The sequence below is a fragment of the Lissotriton helveticus genome, chromosome 11 (assembly GCF_964261635.1).
Source record: "Lissotriton helveticus chromosome 11, aLisHel1.1, whole genome shotgun sequence".
Classification (NCBI taxonomy): domain Eukaryota; kingdom Metazoa; phylum Chordata; class Amphibia; order Caudata; family Salamandridae; genus Lissotriton; species Lissotriton helveticus.
The window spans coordinates 548,392,237-548,412,327 of NC_136072.1; the positions used below are offsets into that span (position 1 = coordinate 548,392,237).

General features: G+C 50.7%; 1 protein-coding gene across 2 annotated transcripts; it reads right to left on the bottom strand.

Moving 5' to 3' along the window:
- Positions 1-378: 378 nt before the first annotated feature.
- C11H8orf58 (chromosome 11 C8orf58 homolog) lies at positions 379-16,581 on the bottom strand. 2 transcript variants are annotated; one of them, XM_078666285.1, is made up of 7 exons: positions 16,008-16,581; positions 9,439-10,166; positions 3,758-3,922; positions 2,974-3,136; positions 2,206-2,318; positions 1,340-1,455; positions 379-1,180 (listed from the first exon to the last, which is right to left on the bottom strand). In XM_078666285.1, exons 1-7 carry the CDS (start codon positions 16,054-16,056, stop codon positions 1,078-1,080), a joined length of 1,437 nt encoding a protein of 478 aa, XP_078522411.1. In that variant the 5' UTR covers positions 16,057-16,581; the 3' UTR covers positions 379-1,077. The 2 variants fall into 2 exon arrangements, with proteins under 2 accessions (XP_078522411.1, XP_078522410.1); XM_078666284.1 differs by having other exon boundaries at positions 379-1,183; positions 16,008-16,577.
- Positions 16,582-20,091: the final 3,510 nt, after the last annotated feature.

A 20,091-nucleotide genomic window follows, 5' to 3' on the forward strand; every position in this document is an offset into this window, starting at 1 on the left:
ATGCTTCTCCGCCCTAAAGCCAATATACCACCCCCTTCTCCTATTCTTCTTTGGTATGCTCCTCTCTGGGAGGGTTGAAAGCCCTTTGTCTGCCATTCTGTAGCCACTGACCAGAAATAAGTCCCACTTACAAGCGCTGGTCTGTACGCCCACTGCTCTAAGCATTTAGGAATAAAGGACAATGTGTCTCCAGAGAATGGCTGGAGCCGCAGCAAGGACCCACAGCTCCGTCACTGGCACAGTAAAGAATTATGAAGTGCCAGCATGGTTGGACAGACTCCTATCCAAACAAAACCCCGCTCATTGCCTGGGCATGTTAGATCTTACCAACCACCAGCATATTTCAGTAAACATAAGAAACAGAATAGATCAGCCCAATCACAGGTCATATAGAATATTTATAAACCGTTAAACATTTTAACAAAAGTATAATTTACAAACAGTTAGTTCACATATAATCTGGAGGTAAGAGGTGCTTCGGTCATAAAATAAAATTAATTTCACAGTAGAATTCACTCCAAGAGTGAGGACGTCTGGACGGCTAGTGCCTTTTCAAAAAAATCCATAAGTGGTTCAGTCCTGGTTTGACCAGAGCCTCTGGGCACTTGGCACCCCCAATCATACAAGGCAGGGGCACCTTGCATGGTCAGCCTCCACGGCTGGGGTCCTACAACATCCGGCTCTGGAGGCATGGCTGTGGCGCAGTCAGAAACCTATTCAGGCTGCGCTCCTTTTCACGGGTGCCCACCGACGAGGCAACGACACAACAGGTCCTTCATACCCTCTGCCCCTCCCTCCATCTTCCCACCACCACCAGGCGAGAAGGGTGATCCCATCGAACATAAGAAGCACTGCCGATCTTCACCCCAGACTTATACAATCCTTGCGTATTTGCCTATCTGGCTGCTCCCTTTTGGAAGTGGTGCTTAAGTGTCGGAGGGCCCCTTGGTGGGCAGACACCGATAAGTGCCGCACAGATCGCAACGGGCTCTACACAGATCTGTCGTCACAAGGCAGGAAGCAGAATCACTGCGTCACAGGTCGGTTCCATCTCTGCTAGAGTCTGGGGAGAGCCTCTTACTGCACAGGTGGTCTTTGCCTCTTCTGCTTTTTCACGACGATGTTGGGCAAGAAGACTTTCCGAGATGCGGGACGGGGGTTCTCCAGCACTGCGTCCTCTCTGCTGAAAAAACGCCAAACGTAAATACGCAGCCTTAAGTGGCCCCCTCTATGAGCCCCACCGGGACAGGTACATACACCCCCTCCCCATACCTTCTTATATCTATTAGAAGTAAGGACGCTTTATCCTCCCTCTGGCCAGCTGCCCCTTCCTACATACCTGGGGTGCGGACGTCTGTTGAAAGAGGCCTTTCTCAGCGTGTTTGGGGGTTCCACCGCCCTTCTCGCGATCTTGGAGATGAGCTCCTTTACCCGCTCCCACTGGGTGGGCTCACTCTGCAGAGAAACATCCAGAAAAGAAGGTCAAACAAAGGAAACAAAGAAAGGACTATTTGGTGTTAAGCATTGTGAAGTCCCACTCCCCTCATTCGCCCTCCAAACTGAAATTGCTACTTGTGTTTAAGAGGTTTGAAGTGTCCTTCCGGCTCTGTACTCTACTCGTCTCCAGCGGTCTTTGCTCTTACACACAGATCACTCACTTGCACCAGGCTTTTTAAATTAAGTTAAAAGTCTTTCCTCTGCCAGTCATGCTCCGAGAAAGTTTGATGCATTTACCACCCATCAAGTTCCATCAAGTTTCTTCTGTCCCAGACCACATCGAGGTCCGGGGTGTCTCATGAGATGACCGTCCCAATTTGCCTGCAGTCTCCAAATGAGACTACGGGAGCCTGGCAGGATGCAGGAGTGTCTATGGAATACAAGGGTAGGAGTGGTCTTAACTTGACACACTAGATGCCAAGAAGCCTGGCTTACAGCCAATCACGCTCCAGAATGGGACAACTAACCAGATAACTTTAGAACAGGTCCTAATCTTCTACATAAGGTCTCAAGAATTGGCAGCACAAGACATCACAAAGGGCTTCTGGTACAAGACGGTCCTCTACACGGTCCTCTACATGGGGCCTCTGATCACATTATCACTGCCAGACTTTGGCAGTCACTCAATGCAGGGATCAGGCTCAAAGAGCAAGACACTGACTTATTCCCCCCTTGATAGCCCATCTTCGTGCTCTGTAAGCAGCTTACCTTTTGCCTCAGGTATGGCACATTTGAAGGGATCCATCCGTCAGGGGTGTCCTTCAAGTCAGGAGTGCTCACGTAGGTCCCCAAGATGGCTGCCGAAGGGCGCGCTCGAGTACCTGAAAGAGAATGTACATTGTAGTACCTTTTTTGGGACAAAGGAAAACATTCCCTGAATTTGCCTTCCCATGCCTAGGACCCTGAACCTACCCCCTCTTAGTCAAAGCGGCTCCGCAACCTGACCAAGTGAATCATCATTCAGTTAAATCACTTGCAATTGATCCCTGTGTCCTAGTCACTCATTATGCCTGGCTTACGCCCCCTTGGTATACTCGGTCAGTCCATGGTGAAGGTAAATGCATCTGTATTGCATATTTCTATTCTACCATTTGCGTGGTCTTGTAGCTTTTTTTGATCTGGGCACCTTTCTCTGTATGGATCTGGGAATTCTCACTGGCCGATCAGGTCACCTCTAGGACTACCACCTTTCTAGACATTTTGAGTATGTGCAACTACTTTCCCAGATGTAGCTCATATGCCATTTTAGATAAAATGCAAGATATTAATATCATGCATGGAAATGCAATGCCAAACGTTTCCCAAAAAGTTGGGATTTTGACTGGGGTGGAGTGGACAGTTAATTGGGAAAATTGGCATCCATACCAGTCACTCACTCAGTGGATTGGAGTACCCTGTCACACATAATGCACGAGAGCCCCACCCTATTGATATTGGAAGACTGCTGTGGCACCTTCTGTTAGTCCCCACATTTACCTTGTATTGGAGCGAAGTCCCACAAGTTGCCCACGTCAGAGGTTGACATTGACCGCTCTCTGAAGGACACTCTTGGTCCACCTGAGGTGGAGGCATCAGTCTGACGGGCTAGGTGCAGGTCTGGCTGAGAGGCTTCCAGAGGGGACGCTGCCCCACATATCTCCTGCAGGAGGAATAAGAAATCCATTGAGTACTTCAAGAAACCTCTGGGGTGGCTGACAGTTCACTGAGAGCGAATGTGTGCCCATTTGGGAGCCCTGGCCCTAATGCCAGACAAGTGTGGATGTCTACTAGGGTGACCGGCATAGGTATATGGAGAGTATGAATCACGATTATTCATTTAAAAATTAAAACCTACCACAGTACAAATACAAAGAAAACCTTGAGCACATATTTCCAAGAGGGGTGTTTATGGGGGAATCTAGGTGCAGAGTAATGTGTGCGGGTGGGAGCAGGAGAGGTTTCACAGAGGGAGCCCAACTGGAACAAAACATAAAAAGATGAAATAAGACAATTGTGCTATTGGTTTCTTGGTAAAGGGCTTGTAGAGAGGGGAAGGTGGCAGAATGTGTAAGTTGCTGGTCTCTCCTGGGAGAGGTGTTCTAGGTCCGGGACAGGACAGCCTTCTTTCACAGGGCACCAACAGGGCAAGCAATTAGCCTAATTTTCTATAAGGCCCGCTTGTGAGGGAAAGAAATGGGGTATAGATGATTGGGGAAATTTGGGAAGAGTTCCATCCCTTTTGTTAGCGGATGGCTACTAAGGGCGGTGAATTTTCGCTCACCTGTTCACTTGCAGTTCCCCGGAGTCGTGCCTCGATCGCCCGCTTCTGCCGACGCAGGCTCCTGTTGTTCCGCTGCAGCTCAGCCATTTTCTCCATGACCTGGCACACGTGCTCCAAGTAACGCAGCCCTTGCCCGGGCAGTACCATGGGGTCATTGTTCTCCATCTGTGGGATTAAGAAGCTGATGAGAAAGGTGTGGTCCCAACATGTGTAGCAGCATACAAATCAAGAGGGTTTCATACTGTCCTTATGCCCCGCCATCTTCTTAGCAGCACCCAACACATGTGTTAACTGCCCCCACTACCCGCATCACCGCTTCCTTGTAACCAGACACACGATACCCCTGCTGCCCAAAGCATACACCCCCACCCCACCCTGTGCCCACTAATCTCAGCATATTAACTTAAACCGGAATTGCCACAGGACAAGTTCACCCTGCGAGTAACCACTAGCAGCAACCAAACCCGTACGTAGCAGCAACCAAACCCCACACCAGCTAAATAGACTGGCACCCTGTGCCTTATGAGATCGGCCACATAAAGCTGGTGTGCTTAATAGTTCATTCCTTCAGGCCCAGAACTCAACACATACCACAATCATAACCAGACATCCAATACTGTTAAACATATAGGGGGAGACTAACGCAAACCACACAGGAAGATTAGTTCTCTCCCTGCCCACTCTCCTTCGCAGACCTCACAGGACTTCAAGCAGATCGCCTTATTGCTACACCCAGAACACAAGGTAAATAGAAAAAAAAACTTTAATAAAGAGCACGCACTCTTACAACCCCACACTCCATAAGCAGGTGAGTGCTACCCACACACAAAGCAGTACCTCATCACAGGTAGAAAGCACTATACATAATGCTACTACAATAAAATGCAATATCACGTGTTCTGTGCACCACTCGGACAACTGGACCACCATCCGCCAGCCCCGTTGGCACCCACGTTCCCTCGCATTCAAAGTCTGCCCCCCGCCATCCCTACTCTGTTCCCGCCCCACGCACTCCGAGTGGAGACAGGGGAGAAACAGAGTCGCAATCACTCATTTAGTCGACTTCCAAGAACTTGCAACACATCGGCCCACCATGGGGACAGGGATATGGTGACTAGAGTTTTAAAGTAAAAAACCGGGACAGTTCACAAAAATAGAAAGACTACAATTTTACTTCAAGGGATGAGAGCGCTCCTCAGAGAATTAGAGAACAGACAGTAAGAACATAGATAAAATGCACTTTTTAAACCCAGTAGCTTGCCTGTTAATTAAATCGCTTTCTTGAAACAACTGCTAACTATCCCTGCTTTGTAAAACATAAAAAACACCTCCCACCGTTTTCAGTCGACCCTCTTTAAAAACCGGGACATGAGCTACATTTCTTGAAATTTGCTGGGACAGCTGGTTAAAAACTGGGACCCTCCTGACAAAGCGGGGGCGGCTGGTCACCCCTAGACAGGGGGGAACCAGCGAGCTCCGTTCGACTGAGCGCTCATCTACAGTCTAAGAGAGCGCAGCGGTCAAGGGAGTCCACCCACTGCCGATTTTGGAAAGAAAGACTTCCACGTTCCACAACAGACCGCTAGGGGGAGCTCGCGGGAGCTCCGGTGCCACCACAGGCCTGCTCTATTACAACAGTGTACAACGAACGACTACCAGAGAACCTAATCAACATGGCGCAGGCCACAAAACCAAAGAACCAAACTGTGCTCGGACCTTCACAGGCGGACCACAAAACCGGGCCCAGGAGCCCCGTTAGTTCTTGGCTGCTCTGACACCCGTAAAGGGTCAAGTTCGCGCTACATAAAACTCAGTAAAAAAAAAAACAAAAAAAAACTATTATTTTTTTTTTTTTAAAAAGGTCCTTTGAAATGTGCAAATACTACGGGGGCAGGAGGCTAGGACAGCCACAGAAACTGGCACCGCAAAACCCAAAAACCTAAGCTCAGCATCTGCACACCTGATTATCCATAGGGTCTGAAGCACCGAGATGGATGAGGGCAGCCCAGGCTGTGTGAGGTCCTGCACAAAAGCCCTAGGGTGAAACTGAACAGAATGCGCTCAGGGAATTCCTGAGAACTGATCTCTTCCAACCAGCATCTACTTGACTTCCACACAGAGCAGGGCTTACAAATGAATATTGCACTACATTAATTCCTCTACACATTTGTCTACATCCACAGAGCCCTGAAGGGACTCAAAGGCAACATGAAACGCTCTGTCACACAGCCAAATACATGGAAAAGTGTGCAGCCCTGGTAACAGCACCCCAACAACCCGCCACACAACCACTACTGGACACCAGCACCCGCAAATGGAGAACCCTGATGGTTTCACTAACCAGGTAAGAGCAGGCACCATAGCCACTAGCCAGGGGCCAATATGGGCATACAGGTGTCATAGGTATCCATGCCCAGGTTATGATGGACTCTGCACAGGATCCCCCACTCCACACCCACACAGTGGGGCACCACAATATAGATGTTCAGCATCCCTAAAGGCAGAGATCCTCTCAGATAGGTTTGAACCCTCAATGCGGATTTATAATGACCCCACCATTGAAAGAGGTTTTAGGATGGCACCGCCCTACAAATCATTGAAGTCCGCTAAAATGTGGGCTAAGAATGGGAACCCAGGGCACTGTGTGAAAACATTGGGCTGTGGTGGACCATCGGGCGCTTGATACTAGACGCATAACCACCACGAGCAGGCTATAGGTTGTAGTCCATGGGCAATGGAACTAAAATATGGTCTTCGCACACTAGGCGCGGCCTCGGCACTGGCGCCAATGGACGCCAAATGTGAGCTCCGGCATAGGTATGGGCTTTGGAATAGACCGCTCCGAGGTAAGGTATGGGAATATGGCCTGAGGCCACTGATCACCAAGGGCCTCCACTACCTTTAATCCATAAATACTATGTCCAAGTTGTGGCGAGGGCCGCGCCCCCCCCCCCTAAGGACCATGTGTGGCTCAGACTGGGGAGAAGATTGACAAACGTTCTAGACTGCACTTACGAGACAGTGGACACTGAACAGACTGGCTTACGGCGACGTGGCACAAGGTGTGGTCTCTGGGCTCGGGAGCACCATGGGAGCTTCTGGGCACCAGCGGTAGAGTCAGAGGAGGCTCCTGGACAATGGGTTTAGGAGCCACTGCGCACTAGAAGGACTCTGGCTGGAGGTGACCCAAAACTAGATGTGTTCCCTGAACTGGGAAGCCTGGACAGTTGGTTTGAGCTGCGGCCAGTAGGTGTTGGTTCTCATACCAACAGTAAACCAGTCCCCGGACAGGGTTCTAACGGAGTCCTGCAGCAGGTCTGGAATTCTGCCCTTCCAGTTCCACCCATCTCCGTGGCCCATCCCTGAGAAACTGGAGGATTTCCAGGTATGAGGTGAGAGGGCACCTAGCATGCCTGGAATAGCGAGTAGGCAGTGAGTCACTGCATTCCAGGGCTGGTCATCACCTGTAAGAATGTGGCGACAGCCTGCGTTACACTGCGAGCTAAGCTCCAGCACCGTGAGCCTCCCCAGCCCCTGCAGTTAGAGAGCAGGGCTTATTCTGTACTATACAACTAAAGCAGTGTACACTTCTTCCTCCAGGAAGCTCAGCCCAGGTATCTATGCCATGCCTTGGATGTAAACTTCCTTCAAGCAGTATGCTCCGTGGCTTCATCCCAAAGTCCCCTCAGTTCTAGTTTCTCCTAACCTGCTCCCTTGATGTGAACTTTCTACCAGCAGTAACATCAGTGCGAGCATCCCCCAGATATTCCTCCCCAGAGCTAGCTTACTCTCTAAACCATGGGTACTCGCTAACATTTCCCTGGGGCAAAAGGTTGGCCAGTGAAGTGACCAGAGGCTGCAGTGATACAAGCAGGGTGGTGGTGGGGGAGAATTCAGGTGGTTGTCGGGGGAAGCACAGCGTATACATCTAGTGGCTGAACTGCACAATGTCCTGGAGTTAATCCCGGCTTCTTCACTTTGCCTAGGATTACACAATTTGGTAATTGTTTAATTTCACGTTCCCCCCCCTTTTCACCATCATCGCATAGAGGACATTGAAATACAGGACTTTAAGAGGTGTGCTGTACAAAACCTTCTCGTGTTTCATGTAATAAACTATAATGACATTATAATAATGTTGTACGTGTCCAATAGGAACCCAGGACACCAAAAGGGGGTACATACCAACTGTCTTGTCACTTAGTTCACTATTGATCTTGTTGTGTGGGGTGTGGAGGAGAAATGAATGTTTAACATATATATTTGAAAACTAACTACAAAATAAAAAAAATACTTAGCATGCACAGATAATCTGGTGCACTAAGGTGAATCGGTTCTGCATGTTCATGAAATAGTCTCTTTAAAATTCAAGAAGTGTATCATATTTTACACTTTTGTTGCAAGTGGTCTTTTAAAATGAAGGTATACCTAAGGTTAAGGGTTGAAGGACACCCCAGTTACTTCCTTTCTCTAAAATTAATTAACTTTGAGTAAATGCTTGACTGTTTATTTAACACCTTCTTAATGGGAGTGCTGAGTCGAGTAAACAATAGCCCTGTGCTGCTGTTGACCAGGGGCCATGTGAAGGTCAGGAGGGCTGCAAGCACACCTGGGCCGTACTGGAATATCACTGCTCTAAACTGTACTCTAGGTATAAAAGTCCTTCCTGCAGAATCCCCAGTTTAAGGTTCCTGCAGACATTCCCTCAGTACTAGCTGCTTCTATGTAGTACCATTCATGCAAACTTCCTTCCTTCCTGTAGCATTCTCAGCGGGGCCTTCCTTTAGCAGTCCCTTCAGTTCCAGCTTCTTCTAACCAGTGCCCTTCATGCAAACTACCTTCCTGCAGTATCCTCAGTGGTGCCTTCCTCCAGAAATCCCTTCAGGGCTAGCTTCTAACCAGTGCCCTTCATGCAAACTACCTTTCTGCAGTATCCTCAGAGGTGCCTTCCTCCAGAAGTCCCTTCAGTGCTAGCTTCTTCTAACCAGTGCCCTTCATGCAAACTACCTTCCTGCAGTATCCTCAGAGGTGCCTTCCTCCAGAAGTCCTCTCAGTGCTAGCTTCTTCTAACCAGTGCCCTTCATGCAAACTACCTTCCTGCAGCATCCTCAGTGGTGCCTCCCTCCAGAAGTCCCCTCAGTGCTAGCTTTTTCTAACCAGTGCCCTTCATGCAAACTACCTTCCTGCAGCATCCTCAGAGGTGCCTGCCTCCAGAAGTCCCCTCAGTGCTAACTTCTTCTAACCAGTGCCCTTCATGCAAACTACCTTCCTGCAGAATCCTCAGTGTGAGCATCTCCCAGCAGTGTCCTCTGCATGTGCTTACTGACAGTGTAGTCAGGGTGATCTTCCCCCAGCATTTCCCGGTTTGTGAGCATCTTCCAACAGCATTCGATGTGCTGGATCGCGCCAGGATAGCAGCACAACCTATTTTCAGTTGTAGGCTTTCAGTTGACCACCTAGTGAATTCTTGGAGTTGTTAACTTTATTCTCTTCAATTATTCCTATTGGCCTAAAGCATATGTTAACTAATTTGTAGAAAGCAACACCCAGTTCTGGGAACATTCCTGACGGAGCGATCTGGCATCCCTAAACTGCACACTTGGAGTGGTTACTGAGGCAGGGACCAAACACCGAGCATGCAATTCCACCCCAAACCCCCTCTATTACCCTGCAGTTCTCACCTCCACCTCCTGCTGGCAGTCTTCCTGCAGACTCTGCAGTCTCAGCTGAGCCAGCTTCACCCGCCTGGGCCCGGATGCCCTACAGGGCTCTTGGCAGTCCTTCAGCGTGTCCATGCTGGCCCCAATGTTCTGAAGAGCACCTGCCTGGAAGGTGCCCATGTCCAGTGTGGGTAGGCTTCCGCTATGACGTCTGGTCAGAGTCGCGATTGGCGCTCGGCGGCCAGGGCGCTCCACAGAGGTTCTGGTCTGCTTGGAGCGCTGCATGGCCTGCTCCAGCTTGGTGTTAACCTTCTGCGGGACCACATCACCCCAGTCCTGCTCACTCTGTGCACCCTCCCTGGTCGCAACTTGGTCCTTCCCCAGGCTTGGCCAGTTCAATTTCTGTTGCAACTCAGGTGCGTCCAGCGTGAAACTGTTGTCTGACTCCGATGTTGAAGGGGAGGCCTCTCCGCTGCCCATCTCCACTCCAGAATCTTCAGACTCCGACTTGGCCAGCCGATGGCCCTTGGCGTAGAAGTCAAAAGCCTGGAAGAAGCCATCAGCTCCCAGTTGTTGCCCAATGGACTCCCCTAGGGACTCTGCCTCAGGGGGCTCCCACCTGTCCAGGTCACCATCCATCCTGGAGGGGGAGACAGATATCACCCGCTCTTCGTTGTCGCAGAGACGGCGGTAGGTGCTGGTCGAGGTCAACACCAGGCAACCACCAGACGAACAACTCCCTGGTCCATCTGTAGGCGAAGGGAGAAGAAGAAAAACAAGACAGGCGTCTGGTGAGAAACAAAAAGTCAAAATAAAAGCCACTACTTCTGGGTACAGATTGGTGCTGGTCTTCGAGCAGGAGGTGGCTGGTTGCTGCTCTCTGTCCTGTTCAGCAGCTACTGCTGGAAGCCAGCCTCTGACAGGTAGATGTGGCCAGCCTTCCTTCCGTTAGGTACAGCTGACTCCGCCCCCTCTAAGGAGGTCAGAGTCAGATTTCTGTGTTAAGAAATAAGGGGCGTTGTGAAGTACCTGTTGTGCAAGCTGCGGAACCAGCTACCTCAGGAAGGGCAGGTACAGCGACTCCTCCGTGGACTGGGAGTGGCCGCCTTCCCCAGCCCTGCACTGGTTCTCACAGTTGCCTGATTGATTGCTCCCTGTTCCCAGCCGTGCCTTTACTGTAATGGTTTTTTTTTTTTAAAGCGCACAATCACCCGTAAGGGTCTGTAGGCGCTGGGGGCCGTCGGGAAGATTAAGCAAGCTATTGCCCAGAGTCACATAGTGCATAGAACCGTGATCCCCAGATTCCAGCGTCAGTCGCCCTGGCCGCGGCGCCACACCTCTAAGGTTATCAGATGACTCCAAGCCAACGTGAGCACCCTGTTTGGAGTCATCGACTTCCATTTTAGACACATTTGTGAGTTGTAGTGCAACTGTTTCAGTCGAAAGCCTACAACTCCCAGAATGCACCAAGCTGTTAATGAGACGCCCAGGACTAGAAAGAGGTGAAGGGGATCACAAGGGGTCTTCTGGAAGGTTTCTGTAATAAAACTCCTTAAAAAACGAAGCATTTCGCATGGCTTTAATAAAAGCTGGCTCCGTCCGTCTGCCCACGGAGTGTAACCCCATCCTGCGGTGCCCAAAAACCACAGACCGCAAGTACCGGATGGGGCGGTCAGCCGCCGCGCCCACGTGCACACGTGAGAGGCAGCGAAGCCACTTGCCTGCCCTACAATGACCCTTCTGGCCGGATACCACCTGGAAACTCCCCTCCCCAAAAACCACAAAAAAGTCTCGGAAAGAACCTCACCTCAGTACAAAAACAATTAAATACATGCCAGTGCCACGTGAGATAACTTTGCCAGGCCCGAATTTTCTGCCGGACTCAGCGCCGGATTCTAAAAGCCAGTAAGCAGATGAGTGGGCTTAAAACAATGGCAATATTAAGAGCCCTTTTGTCTCAAATACCCAGGTATTTATTACGGTTTTGCGCATGGAGTGGGCCACTTGGCAACTGAGCTACCAGGAATGTGACGGCGTTTGCTACCAGTGTATGGTCTTGAAGAGGCCCCCAGCCTAACTCGCATCTCCGAAAACCCCGAACCTTCCAGGAGTAATGGGACCCCGACTGGATTTGACCCACTTTCAATAGCGCCATGCTGGTGTGTGTGGCGTCCAGATCTCTTTATGTCAGGAGGGGAAACACGTTTCCAAATCTGAGTGTTCCCTTATCAACTCAAAGCATCAGTTTTAATGAAAACAATTTGGTATTTTGCCCTCCAAGACCTGGCAAAAGAGAAAGTCAGAACTTGGAAGAGCGTGACCCCAGAGCTGACGCGTGACACCATGACATGCTTGACACCTTCACCCGCCCACGCCTTTTCATCTTACCCAAGAACATTGTGAATTCTGGGACTTGTAGTGCCGAACCATCGGTAGCTCCAGGCCTTTTAACAAAAATACATGTTGCACCCTGGGACTTGAAGTCTCAATCGGCTCAAGGGGGGGGTACTCGCCAGCTCTGCAAATTCAGTGATGGGCACACAACCCCCCCCCCCCCCCCCCCCCACAGTATGGGAGAGGCACCTGAAATAGTACAGCTCGCACGCTCCAGAACAGTCTTAGAATCAACATGGCCATTCCAGGGAATTGGCCTTTTTACGCGGGTTTTTGGAGAGATTTGGTGCAGCAATCTTAATTTCATGGTTATATGGTGTAACAACACTCATTTACTTAAGTGAGTGTGTGTGTGTGTGTGTAATTGGCCCGCGTCAGGCAATACTTGTATTGCACCCGTCGATTTCAGGGAGACGTGGTTAATTACAATTTCAGTGGCATTCACGGAGCCTGCGAAGGACTTGGGTTTAAGATTTTGTTGGATGGTGCACGGGCACATTGTATCTAATTGAGGTAGAATTAAGCTCACTATTATTCATGCGGGATACTATAAATGATTGGCTTTGATTATTTATTTGACTTTTAGTTGTTTTTTTCCGTCTGTTTTCTTGTGTAATCACAAAATATGGAAACTGGAAGCCTTGAATGTAATTTCGGGGAGGGGAATTCAGGCTTGAGGAAAGCTGCCCAAGAAGGGGGGGTGAGCCTGTAATCAGTCCTGCCAAGGTTGGCGCCCTCTAACTGCACCGAAACTACTCTTCGAATATGCATATACACAAAGCATTACAAAGGGGCTGGGGCGAGAGCCGCTACCTGCCCCCTCCAGGGAAGGTGTAAATCGGCGCATGTGGACAATGCGTCATGGGTGAGGGGGTGCAATCTACATACCATTCACAGCTCAGCAGGAAACCTGGGCGGTTAATGCGTCGCACAGGGCGTTAATGAGCGCCAATCCACCCAGCTCTCCCCAGGACTCCCTGACTCTGTGCCCCAGACACACCAGCTGCTAACCCCCCCACCCCCCCTTTCTGCATCCACTGGGCCTCACCCACTGGCTGCAGAGCCCCCTACCCTGCCGGTAATGCGCACACACCCTGGCGGGGACACCTATCAATAGCGCCTCAGCCGTACAGAGGCGCTACAGGGCCCACTGCACCCAGATCATGCATGTGTAGTACAGAAACTACTCTAGGATTGGGGGTCCTAGTGACCAAGGCCAGACTGCCCTATCAGGCAACGAGGCAGTTCATTTTGGCTGTTTGTGGGCCCGTTTTATGGTCTAATGGGCCGGTTGTTAATGTTGATGTCCTGATATTTCCACGAACACTGCCTGCAGCAAGCTCATACGTGCAGCTTTTCCATAACTTGCAAAAAAACTTCACCACCGTGTCTTTTGCAAATTCAAACCAGTTCCTAGCTGCAAACATGGGGCACTTATTTAGCTACCTCATTTAGTAATTGGGCCGCTTTTATGGACTCTGCGTTTCACTCCACTGCCCACAGCGTTCCGAGACCTGCCTTGTACAAATAAAACTCTGAACAAGCCCCCCCCCCTCCCTCCCTCCCCCGATGGGGCCGGAAGCAGCAGGTGAGACAGGCCGCAGGTATTCCTGGAATCCGCCGGTTAATGGCCGGAGCCAGGAGCCCGGCGTCCGCGCCCGGCCGCATTCCACAGTGGGGCAAGAGAAACCAGTGCAGGGAGCAAACCGGGGTCATTTCCTGCAAAGGAAATCACACTACCAGATGAAACCAGGGAATCACTGCAAAGGAAACCAGCGCTGGCAAAGAAACCGTCCACCCCACTACTGGTGCAAGCCATGAAACCAGGCAATCACTCCAAGGGAAACCAGTGCAGGCAAAGAAACCACCCACCCCACTACTGGTGCAAGCCATGAAACCAGGGAATCACTGCAAGGGAAACCAGTGCAGGCAGGGAAACTAGGGTCGTTTCATGAAGGTAGATCACACTAGCAAATTAAACCAGGATATCACTGCAAGGGAAACCAGTGCAAGCAATGCAACTAGAGCCACCAGTGCAAGATACACCGATGCAGCCAATGAAACCACAATTATTCATGCAATAAAGCAGTTCACATCACCACAAGCCAGCCAGTGGGACAAGAGTCATCACTGCAACCTGAGAACAGGGGCAGCACTGCTAGAGCAACAAACCAGTGCAAGCACTGACACCAGTGAATCACTGCAAGGCAAACCAGTGCAGCCAATGACACCAGTGCATCACTGCAAAGCAAACCAGTGCAGCCAATGACACCAGTGCATCACTGCAAAGCAAACCAGTGCAGCCAATGACTAGTGCATCACTGCAAAGCAAACCAGTGCAGCCAATGACACCAGTGCCAGGCGGCCAGTATAGTGACCGCAGCTGTAGGCTCGGCGGGAAATACCAATTCCCCGGTCGTAAATTGGTTTGTGCCAGACAGAGGCGAAGCTATCGATAGTGCAGCAGGTACAGTGGCACCGGGGTCCACTGCACCCCAAACATAACCGTTTTAAACACTCTCAAACCAAGTGACAGTGGGACACTCCCCTCGCGTGCATTAGGGCTCGTGGCAATCCCGGTGCAGCACTGCTGTAAGCATGGGTAAAGGTGACCTGCACACGCTGAACCCACCCAACCACCGGCTCTGGGGGGGGGGGGCATATTAACAAGCGGAACAGTGCCCAGCGGTTCTCACGTTCACTTCTTGGGGGTGAGGGACGGGGTCTCACTCTCGTGACCCCCCCCCCCCCTCTCTCTCTCTCGAGGAGGCTCTCACTCACCGTCAAGCATTGCAGAGGGCCCGAGGGGAGAGCTAGAGGCCGAAGAGGCGCCACGAGGGCCGGGAACAGGCCCGGCCGCATAGTCGGTTAAATTACACGTCATTAACGACACCCGGCTGCGAGTCTAAAGCCGAACCCAGCGCCGCCAGGGCCGGCGCCCCCGCCGCAGGCAGCGCCCCCGCTGGGTATACCATGGGTTTGGGGGGTGAGGCCGAGTGCCAAAACACAGCTCGCATCAGGGGTGTCTCGGGATGAGTCTACAGACCCCTGGGGTGTCGAAGCAGGGCCCTGCGCAGTTACCACAATCTTTGGAGACGGGGGAGGTGATTTGCACCCCTAATCTGCGGGCGCCGAAGGTGTCCAGACCCAGAGAGCGGCGACACCTGAGAAATGTCAGACTCCCGGTGGAGGGGAGTGCCGCGAGGCAACCCCGGAAATGTCCTCAGTCACTCGAGGAAGTGAAGCAGACCCCTAGGAGAGCGGGGGAAGATAAAAGGGAAAGTTGTGGCATAGGGGACTTACGGAAGGGAGTGAGTTGCGCCCTGCCATTCCTGGTGTAAACTCTTGTGTCAAGTTAATCTCGTACTGTCCTGCTTCTCGGACACCGCCACACGCCTGGCCTCCATCTAAATGTACACGGCAGGGCAAACGCAGCCGCTTCTTCTATTCAATGAGTAATGAACATAAGCACATCCTTCCATTACTCACAACCGGCACTGACAGTTGCTGTACCCCGCGTGTGGCCCCCAAGACTGGACAGGTCGCTACAGCCGAGCCCCCACTGGGCACACCACCCAACGGACTACATGAGGACTTAAAGAGTGCACCCAACAGTTCAGCAAAGCCATCATGTCGGGTGTCTCCAATCTTTTCTGTAAAAAGAGCTACTGATTAACGAAAAGCAGACTGAGCTGGTGACAACATTACCTCAGCGGCCACCATATGCAACATTAGCAGCTCAGCCCCTCCGCAACGGCTGCCAGCAGTGATGCTAAAAAGTTCTCAAAAGTGCAATGTATGTGAGTGATCTATAAAAGTCATAGCAGCAATGTCACTAGCATCAAGGAAATAATACGAAGTATTCCCAACGCTGCATGATTTAGCACTCAAATATCAACCGTAATATAATTTTGGAAATTCAGTGCTTTCTCCAAACATCAGCTTAAGCAGTTCTGAAAATATACGTTTGTCTCGAACACATGCTTGGCAATTTTAATATATATATATATACATATATATATACATATATATACACACACACATACATGCATATACATATACATATACATATATATACACACACACACACAAAGCAAAAGCTGTTAAATACATTGGTGTAACTAGGGGCTGCAGGTGGGAGACCCCGGTCCTAGCTTATCTGTTTGGGAGTCGAAGGGTGGGTGGCAGCAACATACCTTTGCTCCACAGTCTCTGGAGGTTGAACTTCCTCTGCCTCCTCATCATCGTCACGCTTCACTGCTCGATATCTGGGGAAACCAGACTCCGCAGACCGGTGCGCAGCTGCCTGCCAGAGGTCAGTCCGACCGCAGTGACCACTGGTGGGTGGGCTGCGAGCCCTGGCTGCAAAGGTGGCGGCCTTTAGCTGGGTGCAGTCAGCCTCGATGGACGGGGCCTTGGCTGGGATAGTGAGCCCAGCTAGGACTGGCGGAAGGGCGTTGGGTGGACCCTAGCTGGCTAGGGCGGATGTGACGCCAGATGTGGCCTCTGGCTTGAGAAGCAGCGAGCCCTCGAGTGGAGCAAGGGTCCCGGCTCTGCAGTAGACGTCTAGGGGGCCCGTGGGTCTTGGTGAGGCATGCTCGGTTGGGGAGCAGCACGCCCTGCTTCCGGGCTCGGGGACCCTCGTCCTAAACGCAGGGAGCTCGGAACGATCCGCCCTGGAGTCTGAGAAAGTCTTCCACGCCGACCGCATGCACCAGCTGGGTTTAAGTATTGGGCGGGTCCCGAGTGGTCCATCAGCCGGGGGGCGGGGGTGTGGACGTGTGAGGAGGGCAGTCAAGCAGCAGCCCCGCCGCAGATCTGATAATAGGCCTGGAGGGCGGGAGCAGCCCCCAGAGTGCAGCATTGTCCGCATGCCTGGGTCCTCCCCTCGCCCCCGCCTCTTCCTCCTGGACGGAGACTTCTGAGACTCTGAAGATTAGCCGGGGTGGGGGGCGGGAGCCCCCCGCATAACCCACGTGCAGAAGTATGAGAATAATGTGCGAGCAGAGGAGGGCTGGCCATGTGCGAAGGAAAGGTTAAATACGTAGGGATTCTATTCACTGACAGGGCCTTTTGAGCCACCTACGTATGAGGCGAGTGCCTGGAAAAGCTTGACTATCCCAACCCAACCGGCCTTGCACGAAGTGACAGATTTTCCCACGGTTCTACCCAAGGCTCGCATCCGCCCAATTAAAAACTATCTTAAAATGTGCTATTCCATCCCGTCCCCACCCGTTCGAGAATATAGAATTCCAGCAAATGAATTGCCTAAAATAAATATTTTATTTACCACCCCTTCTTATGGCGGATTTTGCTGCCGGTATAAGTAAATTGACTTGAGCCAAACATCTCGAAGAGAAAGATTGTCCTCATCACATCAGGGGGTCTTCGCGCATTAGGCACAAAAACTGGCATCTCCATCGCTGACAGGTCATCTCACCCAGGGAACACTTCTGTCACATAAACAGCCACTAGAAAACCTCTTCTCAGACATGCACTTAATTGAATAATTCACATTTATATAGTGGGCGTTGCATATTCACGGTGTTTTATCATAAACCGTGTTACTATCGTCTCAATGTATGTTGCTCGCATGCTCCTGCGGCCAACTCTCTACTCTCGAAGCCAAACAAACACTGCCTGGACAGATCTGGAAAATTCTGTTTGCCATAAAAATAAAAATGTAATTCTACTATATAGTGGCATTAGCTCAAAGTTATTTATTGTACCAATAACTACAGAATGGAAAGGCCAAGTCAGCCCCGCCAGAAGTCAACCCGGTGATCTATCGAATATGTTCAGTAACACACATACACCGGTTTTTTGCAGCTACATACACCTTCTCCCTGAAGGAGGTGCAGTAATTCATTGATCTTTCTTAGTGGGATTAAAGCCCGAGATTTAAATAGGGTTTTCTTCGGCAGGTGAAGTAATCTGCTAAACCGTTTATTGAGATTGGGATTTGCGGCCTGCAGGAGGTGACACATACTTCTCAGCAGCATGTGTTTGAACCCACACAGTTATTTATACCGCTGCCTGGGACTGCAGCCAGTGCACCGCATGCTGCACATGGAAAGATGCAGCGTTGACGTTATCCTGGTGAACAATCCTATCGGGAATGCACTTTATTCGTAACCTTCATATTACCCCCAGATCGTTGCAACAGGTGCGTTATCACACTGAGCCGTTTTACCCGGTTTACATTCCACTAACGTGTCCAACGCACATTCCAAGTGAGCTACGTGCGTTGCTCAGGTTGTGCACGTGCGGCTCACCCCGTGGTGTGTGCTTGACTGAGGGGTGCACAGCCCCCACCCCACGGGGGCTGCTGGGGCACTGAGCTCGCCTCTAATCCCTCAACTTGATCTGCAGGGGACAACTAATTGCCTGAAAAGAAGCGTTTCCGGTTTCAAGAGACTTATCAGCATCTGAAGCGCGAGGGAGGGGCGCTGCGGGGTGCATAAGGCCTGTCCCGGCCCGGCAGCACCCCGGGGTGGGGGCTGAGTATTGCAGGTGCAGAGTTGAGAGGCAGCGACCTCAACCCAGAGGGGGCTTAAGGAGGGCCCAACATAGATACATCACTTGTTCGAACGTTGAGGGCACAGTGACCTCTGACCCACTGCAGGTATGGCAGCGACCTTAGTCACGGTGTGCACGTGCCATCTTAAAAAGTCACTCGAGGACGTAGCTGGGGATGGGACGAATTGAAACGTGTGTGTATGACAAGCCTCTTGCACAAGTATGACACCGCTACCTGCACCAAGCTTATGGGTATCGGCATTTTTACTCACGCAGTTTCCACATATCACTTTCCCCCCTCATAAAGTTGACTCCTGGAGAAGAAATAGGAGTAAAAAAAAAATGATTGACTCGAAAGCTTTGTAAATTAATCTAACTACGTACACAGAGCAGTCAACGCTTAACAATTCCAGGAGAGTCAATTTCCAAGCACGTAAGTTAGCTAATGAAATGAAAAATGTGTGAAACAAACATTCGCAAAGCCAATAGGTGTCACCTACGCAAGAGCTATTGGCTTTGCTAATATGTTTTAGCAATATTGTACACCAATGGCTAACAGTTAGTGCCTTAAAGGAGAGTGGAGTGTCGTAAAGAGGAGTAGAGCGGAGTGTTATAAAGTGGCATAGAGTGGGTAGGGTAGAGATAAGTGGTGTGGAGTGCCATGGAGTGGCAGAGAGTGGAGTGGTGCAGAGTAAAGTGAGGTAGAGTGCAGTGGCGTAGGGCGTTGTAGAATAGAGTGACAGAGCGGAGTAGATTGTTGTGGAGTGGCATAGAGTGGAGTAGTGTAGGAGAGTGTAATGTATAGAGTGTTGTAGAGGGGAGTGGCATAAAGTAGAGTGGAGTGGCATAGACTGTCAGAGTGGAGTGGCATAGAGTGGAGCAATGGAGTGGGTTGTTATAGTGGGATGGAGTGGCGTAGAGCAGGGGCGTAACACAGCCCCCCAGCCCCCGTGGTGTGGGGGGCCCCCAAGCTGCAGGGAGCCCCACAGCTAATCACTTCGGCCGGAGAGTAGAACGGAGTACAGTTGTAGAGTGGCACAGAGTGGAGTAGAGTGAAATAGAGTGGAGTAGAGTTAAATGGAGTAGAGCATCATAGAGCAGAGTATCGTGGAGTGTCGTAGAGTGGACTATAGGTAAGTGGAGTAAAGTGCAGGGGTACAGAGTAGATTGGCGTAGGGTGCATTGGGTTTGAATAAGGTGGTGTAGAGTCCATTGACATAGAGTGCAGTGATGTAGAGCAGTGGCGGCTGGTGACTTTTGAAAGTGGTGAGACGAAAAAGTTGGGGGTGAGTGCTTTGTCGCGCGTAAGCGTGCATGCAGCTGATATTTGCAACAATATGACTGTGCCAGAGTCTCTGTTTGCAGTGTTTTTAGGGCTGTGAGCGCCCATTCCCCGTTGTGTACCCAGAATGCTGCATGGCCACCAGAGAAGGGTCGGGGTTGATAAATAAATATGTCCGAAATGTGACATTCCTTTAGTTTGTGCAGGCGTCCGCGCCTATTTTGCAATTTCATTTGTTAATCTTTACCACACTTGCTGTGTTATGTGTAACTGCGCCAATCGAAAACACTAAATACAAAGCCAGTGTTCTTTGTGTAAGAAAGTCATCATCCCTGTAAGTGTAAGAGATCTGAAGAGAACTGTGGGGTCCCCGCATCTGTAGGGTGGTATGTAACCTTTACAACGAAACTTTTACAACGACCTACCATTACAACGCAACTTTTACAACGCATACTATTACAACGCATTGCTCTGGGGGG